The sequence below is a fragment of the Eschscholzia californica genome, unplaced genomic scaffold (genome assembly GCF_041429995.1).
Source record: "Eschscholzia californica isolate CP2 unplaced genomic scaffold, dmEscCali1.0.p SCAF_2, whole genome shotgun sequence".
In the NCBI taxonomy this organism is placed as follows: domain Eukaryota; kingdom Viridiplantae; phylum Streptophyta; class Magnoliopsida; order Ranunculales; family Papaveraceae; genus Eschscholzia; species Eschscholzia californica.
Window position 1 is genome coordinate 32,223,208 of NW_028238309.1, and position 12,497 is coordinate 32,235,704.

At 39.5% G+C, this 12,497-nt stretch overlaps 2 protein-coding genes across 5 annotated transcripts; both read left to right on the forward strand.

Annotated features, from left to right (window-relative positions):
- The first annotated feature begins 1,602 nt into the window (after positions 1-1,602).
- On the forward strand, positions 1,603-2,301 carry LOC147557428 (uncharacterized). The gene has a single exon (XM_086658855.1). The coding sequence runs from the start codon at positions 1,603-1,605 to the stop codon at positions 2,299-2,301; it is 699 nt and encodes a 232-aa protein (XP_086514981.1).
- A 1,448-nt stretch (positions 2,302-3,749) lies between these two features.
- On the forward strand, positions 3,750-11,571 carry LOC147557429 (uncharacterized). 4 transcript variants are annotated; one of them, XM_086658288.1, is made up of 6 exons: positions 3,750-3,916; positions 6,970-7,024; positions 7,133-7,262; positions 9,957-10,059; positions 10,313-10,505; positions 11,142-11,571. In XM_086658288.1, exons 3-5 carry the CDS (start codon positions 7,176-7,178, stop codon positions 10,489-10,491), a joined length of 369 nt encoding a protein of 122 aa, XP_086514414.1. In that variant the 5' UTR covers positions 3,750-3,916; positions 6,970-7,024; positions 7,133-7,175; the 3' UTR covers positions 10,492-10,505; positions 11,142-11,571. The 4 variants fall into 4 exon arrangements, with proteins under 4 accessions (XP_086514414.1, XP_086514415.1, XP_086514416.1 ...); XM_086658289.1 differs by having other exon boundaries at positions 3,788-3,916; positions 11,139-11,571; XM_086658290.1 differs by having other exon boundaries at positions 3,788-3,916; positions 10,313-10,491; positions 11,139-11,571.
- The last annotated feature ends 926 nt before the right edge of the window (positions 11,572-12,497 follow it).

The following is a 12,497-nucleotide window of genomic DNA, read 5'->3' on the forward strand; positions in this document are numbered from 1 at the left end:
CATCAACATTTAGCGCTAGAAGGAAGGCATCTCTCCAGCAAATCACCACATTCGGTAACTCAAATCCTACTCGATACTTTTTCAGAACTAACTACTTCCCTGAGCTCTTTAGGCAAACATGTCTTCAGACGAGCACACTCCACGTGGGACATCCCACAGATCCCGGAGCGCAGATGAACACGCAGCTGAACTTGAACAACTCAAGACTGTATACCTCCGAAGGGACGAGAACGCAAAACGATTGGAGGAAAGCCTCCGCAAGGCTGAGATAGCCAGGAAAGCCGCAACACCTAATGAGAGAAAAGAAGTGCTCAAAACGTTCGCGAGAAGGCTCTTCTCGCCTGGTGACACATACGCACTTGAGGCCCTAACTTTACAACCAGGCGATCAGACGCGTATAGAGAGTATCTTGAGGGAACAAGGCGTGCAAAACCCAGACGAACCATATACCCCCAAGAATGTCGGGATAGGCGAAGGGTGCGTGGACGACCCCACCCTCTGCGACTTGTTCATACACCAGGTAGCGGAACTAACAAGAGAAAAAGAGAAGGACAAACTCCGAGGAAGGACAGTAATTCGACAGCCACCTCTCTCCCGAGAAATACTGGAATCCGAAAAGCTGGCAAACTTCAAATGCCCCACGCTGGAACACTATCACGGCGTGGAAGATCCGAGAGTATTCATTAACAGTTATGTTGCGAGGATGAATCTATGTACGACCGACCGAAATATATGGTGTGTGGTATTCGCCACCATCCTAAAAGGGCGAGCTCAGGCATGGTATCAAGCGCTAGCCCCAGGGTCGATAAAGTCTTTTGACCAGCTTGCCCAAGCTTTCTGCGAAGCTTTTCGAGGAAGCACCAGTATCAAGAGAGGGACCGAAGAGGTGTTCAATGTGGTACAAGGAAAAAGCGAAACGCTAGCAAGCTACTGGCAGAGATTTCGCAACCTTATGGTTCAAGTTCCCAACCTGGAATCCAACGTTGCTTTTGTCGCCTTGCAGAGAGGTCTCAGACATGATGACGTAATCAAAGATATCTCGGAGAGAAAACCAGGCAGCCTTGTAGATCTGATAGAAAGGTTGCAACAGTTTATCAGGGTAGAGGAGAATTATTCGCGGATGAAGGAGGTGCCAATATTCCTTACGAAAGCGAACGCCCCCGAAAAAGAGAAAGGGAAGAAGTCAGGCTACCCAGGGAACGAGAGCGAGGCAGGAGGCCCAGGGCTGACTTTGCAACGTACACCCCCCGTAATGAAAGGAAGGGAGGAAATCTTGCAGGTACTGATAGCAAAAGGAATGGCTGAACTGCCCAAACCCGATGACGACCGAGGATAGTTCAGATCCAAAGATATGACTGCATGGTGTGCTTTTCACAGAGGCTACGACCACAAAACTGACGACTGTCGGTACCTCAAGAATCTGACTGAGGAGAGGGTAGAAAAGGAGAACTGGATAAATACATCCATAAAGAACAACGACCCTACGAACACCGGAACAAAAAGCCAGTAAACAGGGCAGGAATCGGATCGGGATCTGAAATCAACGGGCAGGGTCCCACTTTTAGAAAGGAAAACAAAGGTTCAGAGGGATCCGCCGGAATAATGGGGAATATCAATACCATAGCGGGAGGACCTACCCTCGGAGGAACAACCAAAGGCGAACAGCGCAGATACGCCAACGAAGCAAAAAACCAGCCGGTCTTCCTAATCAAGCCTGCCGTGGAAACTCCAGCCATTGCCTTTACAGATGATGACCTGGTCGGGGTAATAACTCCACACGCAGATTCGCTGGTAATAACAATCGTAGTTGTCAATTGGAGCATAGGACGCATTCTAGTCGATACAGGAAGCTCCACGGAGGTCATGAGTCGAACGTGCTTCCAGAAACTCGGGGTAAGCGAACGCCATCTCAAATCTTATAAATCTTGTTTGACAGGATTCGGAGACAATCAGGTCGAAACGGACGGAATAGCAACCCTGCCAGTACTGATCGACAAAGGAGAATCAACAAAGGCGATAATGCTAAACTTCGCAATCGTTGATAAGATGTATGCTTATAACATCATACTGGGCAGAAACTTCCTGAGGGAGTCAGGAGCAATAGTTTCCATGAACCACCTTATGATGAAGTTCCCAATTCCGGGAACAAATCTCATCGGAACGGTCAGGGGATACCAGAAAATAGCCCGAGAAAGTTATTTCGTCTCCGCCCAGGGCTGCGAGCAAGAAGAAGTGAATCCAGTCATCGTTGGAGGAGACAAAGTGTTTTACGGTGATCAGATGACAGATATGCATAGCTGAAAAACTAAGGTCATCACTACTCCTACTATCTTTCCTTTTTGAATAAAGCCATTAGGCAAAAGAAGTAGCATTACTAGCTACATATCTTACCTTATAAAATAAAAATGTTTTTTAGCACAAAACCCTATAAAAGGAGGAGTCCTAGTTAAACTCATCTCGCTCTAAATCGAGCAGGTAGCCCTAACAACGAAAGCCACGACCAGGGGACCTAAAGGCAGCATTGGTTGGTGAGAGCAGCGACCAAGGGCCCTAATTTAAACATCCCTGCTAAGCGAAAGCCACGATCAGGGACAGGATAGCCTTCGTAGCTACGGCGACAACTGAGGGCCCTAAGGAGCAGTCCTAGTTAAACTGAACTTTGCTCGAGTAAAAACCGACCCCTCAACAAGGTCATAAGTCCTAGTTACACTGATCGGCTCAAGCCGGCAAAGGAGGTACCTCCGGTAGCTACGGCTGCGGCCCGAGGCCTCACAAGGAGTCCTAGTTAAACTCAACCCTTTACTCGAGTGAAACGTGGTCCCTGTGGATCCCCAAGGAGAAGTCCTAGTTAAACTACCGCCCCGATGAAGGTGACCGGGGGTATAAGAAGAAGTCCTTGCGAAACTATTCATGCCTAAATGAGGAAGACAACCCTGGTAGCCCAAGCTACGACCAGGGGCACGGGAGGAGCCCCGGCGAAAACTAGTCGTGCTGGCACCGACGTAACCAACTCTGGTAGCCCAAGCTACGACCAGAGATCTAAGGAGAAGTCCTAGTTAAACTAGTCGAGCTCAAGCCGACGAAAACAACCCTGCTAGTGAAAGCCACGATCAGGGATTATATTGAAGGATAAATGGAAAAAAAAATCTTGAAGTTATTAGTTCTTGTAATTGATTATGTTTTGATGAGTTTTTATTAATTTTAATTACTCTAAGTTTTGGTACAAATATCTTGAAAGACGTTAAAAATGTTGAGAGTTAATGGAAATTCTAGGCGATATTACAAGAATGCTACAAATACCACAACGATGTCGACAATATTCTTTGTTTATCCAACTAATTTATATCTGTAAAAATATGATCGTTTTTTCAGAGTTCAGAAGATGTTGGTAATGTAACATCTCATATTTTTAAGGTTTGTTAAGAGACTATTTTACATTTGGTTCAAGTCAAAATTGGGGTTAAATTTGCGAACAATGCAAATTTGGGGTATTTTGCAATTCTGTCAAATGCATGGACTAAAGTGAAAATTTGGGTTGTTTTAGGGAAAAATCAGGACCAATTCTTTCTTGGGAGAATTGCTGAAACCCTCACTTTTCATAATGGCTCTTTACTGAAACCCCCACCTTTTATTAGTAGTTACTGAAACCCCCCGACTTTCGTTAGTTTGACGGTATTATGCCGTTAGAGGGAGAGAAATGACTGAAAGACCCATGTACTAAAACAGGACCTTTCCATGATCAGAAAATTGGGGCGCGTTCGACACAAAGCCGGGGCGCTTAAAAACACAACCTTTTTCTCTCCCACACGGGATTACCAGCAGCCAGCAAGAACGAACTCGGGTATTCTTCCGCTCGCTCTAACGAAACTCCATGAGAGCAGCCTCTCTCCCTAGCGAAACTCCATAAACGAACCAGGTATTCTCCCTCCCTCTCTCTCTCTCTTCATTCGAACTACCTATTGTTTTTCTGCTAATCTCCATGTAGTTAACTCTAAATAGAACTAGGTCTAAATAACTCGAACTAGGGTTTTAGTATATGGTTTCCCCCTCTCTCCATTCGAAATAGGGTTTTTGTCCCCCTTCACTGATTATAACAATAATCATTTACAACAAAGTAGTTTTTAATGAACCCAAAATTTGTTTCCCTCTCTCGAATGAGCTATAACTCGAACTAGGTTTTCTCGAAATTGGCGATTTGTATGAGGAAATTGGCTTGACTTTTATGAAATTGACTTGATTTTTATGAAATTGGCTTGATTTGTATGATTAAATTGGCTTGATTTTTATCAAATTGACTAGATATGAAATTGGCTTGATTTCTATAAAATTGGCTTGATTTGTATTATGAAATTGGCTTGATTTGTATGATGAAATTTACTTGATTTGTATGAAATTGGCGTGATTTCTATGAAATTTACTTGATTTGTATGATAGAATTTCAAACATAGCTTGGCGACGACATTATGAAATGTTAGTTTAATGGTTGAAATGGATGTTAATTTAATGGTTGAAATTAATGTTAGTTTTTATGAAATATCTTCTTTGTTTCATAAGAAAATACACATAAGAACTACAACTACGGCATTATAAAATGAATTTACAAATAGTAAAGGTGTCATGTTGGCCCTCCATTTTAATCTTGTCCATTCATTGCAAATAACTGGTGTAAAAAGTAAATGAATTAATAAAGGTGGGGGTTATAGTAAGGGGCCAAGTCTGTTAGAAAAGGTGGGGGTTTTAGTAATCAGATTATCATAAGGTGAGGTAAAACGTAAGAGGGCAAGAAAGTAATATTGAAAATATCAAAGTTAAATCTAACGGAAGTCGGGGGTTTCAGTAACTAGTAATAAAAGGTGGGGGTTTCAGTAAAGAACATTATGAAAAGGCGAGGTTTCAGTAATTCTCCCAAATCCATAGGTCTCCTTCATACCAAATCAACTCCCTGCTTTTGTTCTCAAATTCTATGGACTGAAGTTTCTCGAATTTTTGTAGCTCTCCCTCTCTTTCATGAATCAAATTCTCAAATTCCCATTCCTGGTCAAACCAAACATCAAACTACATCAAACTACAGTTTCTCGAATTTTCGCAGCTCGGCCATGTTTGGCGCGCGGGAATGGAATGTGATTCCTGTGAATCACATTCCCGTAACGTGATTCCTGTGAATCACATTCCCGTAACGTGATTCCTGTGAATCACATTCCCGTAACGTGATTCCTGTGAATCACATTCCCGTAACGTGATTCCTGGGAATCAGATTACTGTAGTTTGATGTTTGGTTTGACCAGGAATGAGAATTTGATTCCTGACATATTCCTAATTAGGTGTTTGGTTCGTATAAGCAGTGTTATTAAAATCGGACGATTGACGACTCAGATCGCACGATCCGAGTCGGATCGGTCCTAAATCGATCTGGATTCACCGAAAATCGAACTTGACATAAAATCGTAAGATTTAAACATGAAATCGTACTGGAGTCGTGGATCGTGGGATTCAGATTGAATCCCACGACTCAGATTTGGGCGAAAATTATGTTATAATTTGTTATAAATCTTAGGGTTTAGGAAATCCTAAACTAAAACTCTTTAATAAGAAACTTAAGAAAAAAAGAAACTAGTTCAAAAGAAGGAACTTTCTCTCACTATAAATTCTGATTCATAGAAGACAAAACTTAAAAAAGTTAAAAACAAAGGAAGGAGAAGAGAAGATAAAGTTGTTTATTTAATCTTACGGGTAAATTTATGGTTTCTTGTTGTTCATCTTCTTTTCTTTACTGATTTATTCTTGAATCTATTTCTAACTTGAGAAGAAATTCTTCATCTTCTTCAATCTTGATAACTCTGATTAGAGATTTCTACTTAATAAAACTATGATTTCGTCCTCTTTATTCTTTTTTATTTCAAAAAGCATTAGACTTGTACAATGATGCTTTACTGTTTAAAGTAGTCTGATTTCTAGGAGTCTACTCTACTTCTTAAGAGACAAGTCCATGTCATATTCCCGGACCCACACCATTCCCGCAAGCCAAACAATGATCTGGAATGTGATTCCCGGGAATCACATTCCATTCCCACGCCATTCCTGCGCGCCAAACATGGCCTAGGGGTTGCAGTCCCCTTCTCTTCAGGTATGACATCCATCTCTTTAGCACACTCTATCAGTTCACTCAATCTCTCCATCGTTTCTGAAGCTTAGGGATTTTCACTCGATCTCCCATCATTTTTGAACCTTAAGGTTCTCTTTACATGATTACAATAAACTAAAAGTGTCAGCGTTTGTAGTTCGTGTAGTAGGGTAAACCTAATTCTGGAGAAACATCAGGTTGAACCTAAACCTCTTCGATATTAGTCTTCTTCTGTGTCGCTAACTTATTGTATACCTAAAGCTCAGGTTTTTGATTGTAACTCTTCAGACCTAAGTTTGGTGGCTGCGTGTGTTTCCTCACTGTGAAGATTAGGTTTGAATCCTACTGTATCCAAAGAAAAAACATAAGTAGACAAATGAAGAGAAAGAGATAACACAAATTTAGGTTTTCATTGATCAAACGAATATTTAAGAACATGGGGAAGTCTTTTATAAGCCTATATAATCATGCCTCACTTGGATTAGCTGCTAAAACCTAGCATTTACCTTCTTTAAGTGCTTAGCAACTTAAGTTTCATTTGGGGAGCAAGCATATGATTTTTTAGCCCCAAAAGCGCGAACTTTGTAAGAAGCAGAGGCTGTGGTTTAGCAACCTCTGCACATAGCTTTTGCATGTGTTTTTTGTGGATGTATGGGCCCCTCAATATTTCTACACAACGAGACTATGCCGAGCTGAATACAAGAATGTATATTACCTTCTCCATATTAGATTCTGATCCCAAGCCCGCACCTGCTTTATTTTATATATAGAATTAACTTTTTTTTCCTTTTCATACTATGCCGAGCTTAATATTAATTCAAAGTTTTCAAAAAAAAAAAAATTTTCAGGAAAATTTGGTTGACACTTCGGAAGTTCTAAGGCATCCATCTCACCCACTTCAAGGCAACTCTTTTACTCTATTGTATTACTTTTAAGACTTGGCGTTTAGCTTTATCTTTTTTTTTTCTATATGTTGGGTTCTGTGCTACGTCCTAACTGTTGATTGTATAGATTTACACAAGTATACGACACTCCTACCCGTCAACGGTTATACATGTCTCACATTGCTGAAGATGCACGTCATGGAAAATATCAACCTCAAGATCTCCACTCACTCTCTTCGTTATCTGATTCTGAATTGGTAAGTAAGAGTTCCTTATCCTAGAATTATTTATTATGTTTGTTTCTTATATTCATTACGTTATTAGGTCTATTGAAAAAGAAGAAGCAAAACTGAACGGTATTCAATTTGTTGGGAGAGTGAAAGATTTGGAGAATTAGGCAAGAACCTATGGATGCACAAAAGAATTGCTGTCAACCATTTTCCTTTTAAACTATACTTCAACATAATGGAGCTGTAGAGAATGCAATCATGAATACCAAACTTACATACTAACTAACCAATTCATCCCAGTCACAAACAAAGTCATAATAGGTTTTAGTTATTCACCGTCGTAAGTTCATACTCGGATACTCCAATGGAACAGAGTGCATTTTATATATTCTAAGATGTCTTGACTTGATAAACTCTTTTCTTTGAAAATTTTGTTGTTATTCTCCTTGCGTAGGCACCAATATCATCACGGGGGATTTCCTTCCCTAGCTTGGGTTTCTTCAATGTGTTGCACTTGGGAAACAGTCTGCGAAATCTTATTATAAACATACACAAATCGTGTATGAGAAAAAAATGGAAGAGAAAAATTTGAAGAAGAGAACTTCTGATCTTATCTTTCTTCGTGCTCTGGATACATAATATCTACATAAAAAACAACCACTAAACCACTAACATATAAAGGTAAGTAACTACCCCACTAAAAAATAAAGGTACATTACTACCAGGTAACCGCCAATAGATAACAACTAAAGAGTAACTAAGTAACTAATTGCTTTTCCACCCTCCCCTTGGGAGTAAATGTTTTTCTGTGTGGAAGCGAATGAAACAACGGTCGAGGAGGCCCTTTAGTGAAGATGCCAGCAGCTTGTTACTTAATAGGAATATATGTCATGTAGATATTCTTCTCTTCAATCTTCTCCTTAATGAAATGCCTATCTACCTCCACATGCTTGGTTCGATAATGATGAACTAGACAGTGGGATATGCTACTAGCTTCCTTATTATCAAGGACCTTCTTTGGAAACTTTCAATTCTTTCCTATGTAGTACGACTCGGCCGAGTCAGCCGAGTGACTCCCGAGTGACTCGGGACTCGACAGTACACCGAGCCGAGTCCCACCGAGTCAGCCGAGTCTAGGGTTAGCCCGAGTGACTCGGCTGACTCGGGCCTGACTCGGCTGACTCGGTAGAGATTGTATTTCTATTTATTTTTGCAGTAAGTCTACTAGTTTTTTTGTTCTAGTTATTAGTTATTACTATTAGAGTATGAGTCTACTAGAGTGATTATTTAGTTCTACTTGTTCCTAACTCTACTAGTAATTTAATTTTGAAGTTTGAACTTGATTTTATTAAGTATTATCATGTTATTATTTTATATACATACACTACTAACAACTTCATAATATTCAGAGTGACTCGGCTGATTCGGCCGAGTGACTCGGCTCTTGACTCGGACTCGGCCCTTGGCCGAGCCGAGTCCGAGTCCGAGTCGTACTGCTTAGATTCTTTCAATAACCAGTTTATCCACATTAATTCGCAAGTACCATGAGCTATAACCCTGATTTCGGCCTCTGCGCAACTGTGCGATACATCAGATTGTGTTATATTCCTTTAAATAACTAGATTTCCCAAACATGTGTGCAATATCCAGTTAATCATATATCTTCGACAGATCCTGCCGTATCTGCATATGGGAAGGCTTTTACATCTTATTAGGTTTTTCAAACAATAAACCCTTACCTGGGAAAGATCTCAGATGTCGTAGGATTTGGTGTGCTACATGTAGATGTTTCTTATATGGAGAATGCATATATTGATGTAATGAACAAACAAGAATCTCCTTCACTACATGGGCTGCAGTCTTCAATAGACACCCGACGGAAGATATGCTGAGTAAAAGAGGCATCATTGGGCCAGTTTGGTGCTCAAGATGCAGACAAGATGGTGAGACTAATAGACGCATTCTCCTGCACTGCCCATACCTAAAAGTCTTACGAGACTTCTTTGCGAGCCAGATGAACGTTCAATTGGCGATGCCAAAGGACATTGACTATTGCATTAGGCAATGGAGAGGACTTACGGTACCCAATAATGGCAGAGGAAGGATCATACAGACGGATTATTTCCAAGGACAAGAAGGTTGAAACTCAAGCAACGATCACCCTGTTTCACTGGAGCAGGCGAATGGCAAAGGCCCTTGATTTTTTTGACTTTTTAGTCTCGTGGGAGCCTCTAATTAGTACAATGTAATTTTTACAGTAAGCGAGGAACACACCGATTTTTTCTTCTCTTCTCTCTTTATTTTCTCTCTCTCTCTCTCTCCTGTGTTTTCTTCTTAAGTATGCTACCTGGCCTTCATATCTTTCTATTATTTTGAATCTTTGATACACCATAGGTTGATAGCTTTGGATTATGCTTTGGTTTCTAGGTTTGTAAAAGAGATTTGATACACCATAGATTAGATGCTCCATGTTGTTCTAATGATTCTTTGTCAGATGTTGAACATATAGAACTTACAAGCACTTGTTAGGTGAGTAGATCTTTTCTCTCGGATGTATTTGGCCTATTATCAGCTTTACTAGCAACTTGGGGGACAATTCCTTGTATCCTTCTCTCCATTTTCTATTTTATTGCTTTCACAAAATCACAGTACTGTGTCTTCACTTGTTAATTCACGACATACTCATTTTTCTCAAGGAATGACATTCTAAAAATCTTCTAGGATCTCCTGATTACCATAAAGACCTTGGTCATTCGACGGGCAACGATTGTTGGACACGCTGATCTAGTTGATAAATTTGATCTCAAGATGCTCCAATCTCTAGGTAATCCATGTTTCATATGCTTATATAAATTTTACTGATCATTCGTGATTCTTGTGACGGAAATCACTGAAGCAATTATTAGTATCAAAGATTATGCAAATGAGTTATTATATGAACTTAGTTCCTCATTGTAACTTTTGGGCTGTCTACTGTAATACTTCTAGTTACCGATTTTTTTTTATCTTCTGCTAAAATTTTTATTGATGTCATGTGATGAACTAAAAGTGGCTAATTTTGCTGAACTTGTCTCCAGGTTTCATCTTAATGGAATATCTTAATACCCAGCTTAAAGCTTCCCCAGTTCTTTCGGGTCTGGAAGCCTCCAGCATGTTAACTCACAGCAATTTAAGAAATTATAAACCTAACGACTTTAGTATATTTTTGGAGGACATAGAAGCTATAACCAAGAAAGGGGAAAGCAGGGAGCATTAGGTAGGTAATACAAGGTAATTGTTATTCAATTTTATATTTTTGAATCATTTTTTTTCTAGATTCTTAATTTTGTAAGTTGCAAAGTTACGGGGCAGGTTAAAGTATGTTTACTTTGTGTCACAGTCTTAAATTATTTGAAAATTCATCAGTTAAAAGGCTTCCATGGATCTTGATAAAGTACTCCATTACAAGTTAAAATCACAACAAAAGAACGATTTTGATAGTCAATTTGAGTAGTGCATGGTAAAAAGCATTGCCTGAAAGACAATATGTAGAGGTTAATTTTCTCGAACTACTGCTTAAAAGAATGTTTTTAGAGTTTTTAAATTGTATTTTCTGTTTATACATATAAAAAAATCTTAACTTCACTTGCATGGATTTTGTTTTTTGTTTATAGTTTTGTAAGTTTTCTGACTGGTCAATTAGTTAATACACTCGGATAACTAAAAAAATCACAACTTGTGAAACGAACAAATTAACAGGTGAAAACTGCCTTTATGTGTAACATTAAATTCAAAATTTTAACTTGGTAAAGTAGGGAGGCAACTCGTGTATTACATTTCAAGGGACTGCTTTTCTTATCTTGTAAGTTTTTTTTTTTATATATTTGTGGACAATACTGAATTTCTTGGCTTACCATTTCGTAGCAGGTTGAAACTTGAAGAACAATTAAAATTTTGAGAAACATCAATTTACAGATGACAAGAGCAGATGCGAGGATTTCATGTAAACTTGATGGTTGGATTCAGCTTAGTAAATATGAATTTGGTTCGAGTCTTCTATAGGTATAGCTGTTGAGATATTCTTTTAATCTCAGAGTCATCCACCATAAGTGGATACATGTCAGTTTATTTATTTTTAGGGAAATGCTAAATGTACAAAGAATCTTTGACAAGATTATTGACAAAATACTAAGTGAACGGTGATCAAAGTCAAACTTTGAAAAACTTTGATCAACTTTTGTCTTTTAGTGAAAATCAGTAATTAAGTTATGAATTTTGTCAATGACTTTGTACATGTAGCACTCCCGTTATTTTTATATAAGCTGATGAAATGAATGCAAAATTATCTTTCAATCCATGAAATTCAGAATTGTGGAGGTTTAGTTAGGCCAAGGAATCAAATTGGTGACATTTACTATTGAATGAATCTTTATCATAGTTCTTTTTGAAATTGTCATGAGTGGTATCAAGAGCAAGGATATGGATACACACACTCGGCAATTTCAGAAGAATGGCGAATCATGGATGCAGATATATTTAGCCTTGTGTGCTTTCCACAAGGAATACAATCACAAGATTGAAGAATGCAGACATCTATTGAACGTTATAGAGACTCTGCTAAGAAACAGTGAACTTGACATGTTCGTGAAAGAGGGAAGTCGAGTGGACTCGTCTGAATACCGCGACAAGAACACCCTAAGCAAAGGAGGGGTAGGGTATGGGTTGGATACTAAAATCCACTTTACCTTAGCAGAAATAACGTCGGAAAGGAAAAAGAATGCTCCAACATGGGAAGAAATGACGGTGATCTCGCCCTGCCAGCCCTGGGAGTCATCCTCACAATCTAGGTGGCTCACCGTGGAGGGAGCACAAAGAATTGACAAAAATACATGCAGGGAGCCAAATTAAGGTCTGCTTCTGCCTTTCAAGAGGTCCAAAATTGAAAACCGGCCTATCATCTTCATGGATGACGGCTTTTTCGGAATAGTACTGCCCCTTGACGACCGTTTGATAATCACGACACTTGTGGCCATTTGGAAGATTCAAAGAATATTGATCGATAGCGGCAGCTCAACTAATATTATGAGTGAGGCTTGTTTCTAGCATGTTAAGGAAAGGTTCCTAAAACCTTAAGCCACGTCAGGGCCGAAGGTATGAGTTGGTTACTAAAATCCACTTTACCTCAGCAGAAATAACGTCGTAAAGGAAAAAGAATGCTCCAACATGGGAAGAGATGATGGTGATCTCGCCCTGCCAGCCCTGAGAGTCATCCTCACAATCTAG

Coding starts and splice junctions, on each gene's coding strand:
- LOC147557429 (XM_086658288.1), top strand. CDS start 7,176: ATGTCTCACATTGCTGAAGATGCACGTCATGGAAAATATCAACCTCAA. Junction 7,263..9,956: donor CGTTATCTGATTCTGAATTG/GTAAGTAAGAGT, acceptor AAAATCTTCTAG/GATCTCCTGATTACCATAAA. Junction 10,060..10,312: donor CAAGATGCTCCAATCTCTAG/GTAATCCATGTT, acceptor ACTTGTCTCCAG/GTTTCATCTTAATGGAATAT.
- LOC147557428 (XM_086658855.1), top strand. CDS start 1,603: ATGGGGAATATCAATACCATAGCGGGAGGACCTACCCTCGGAGGAACA.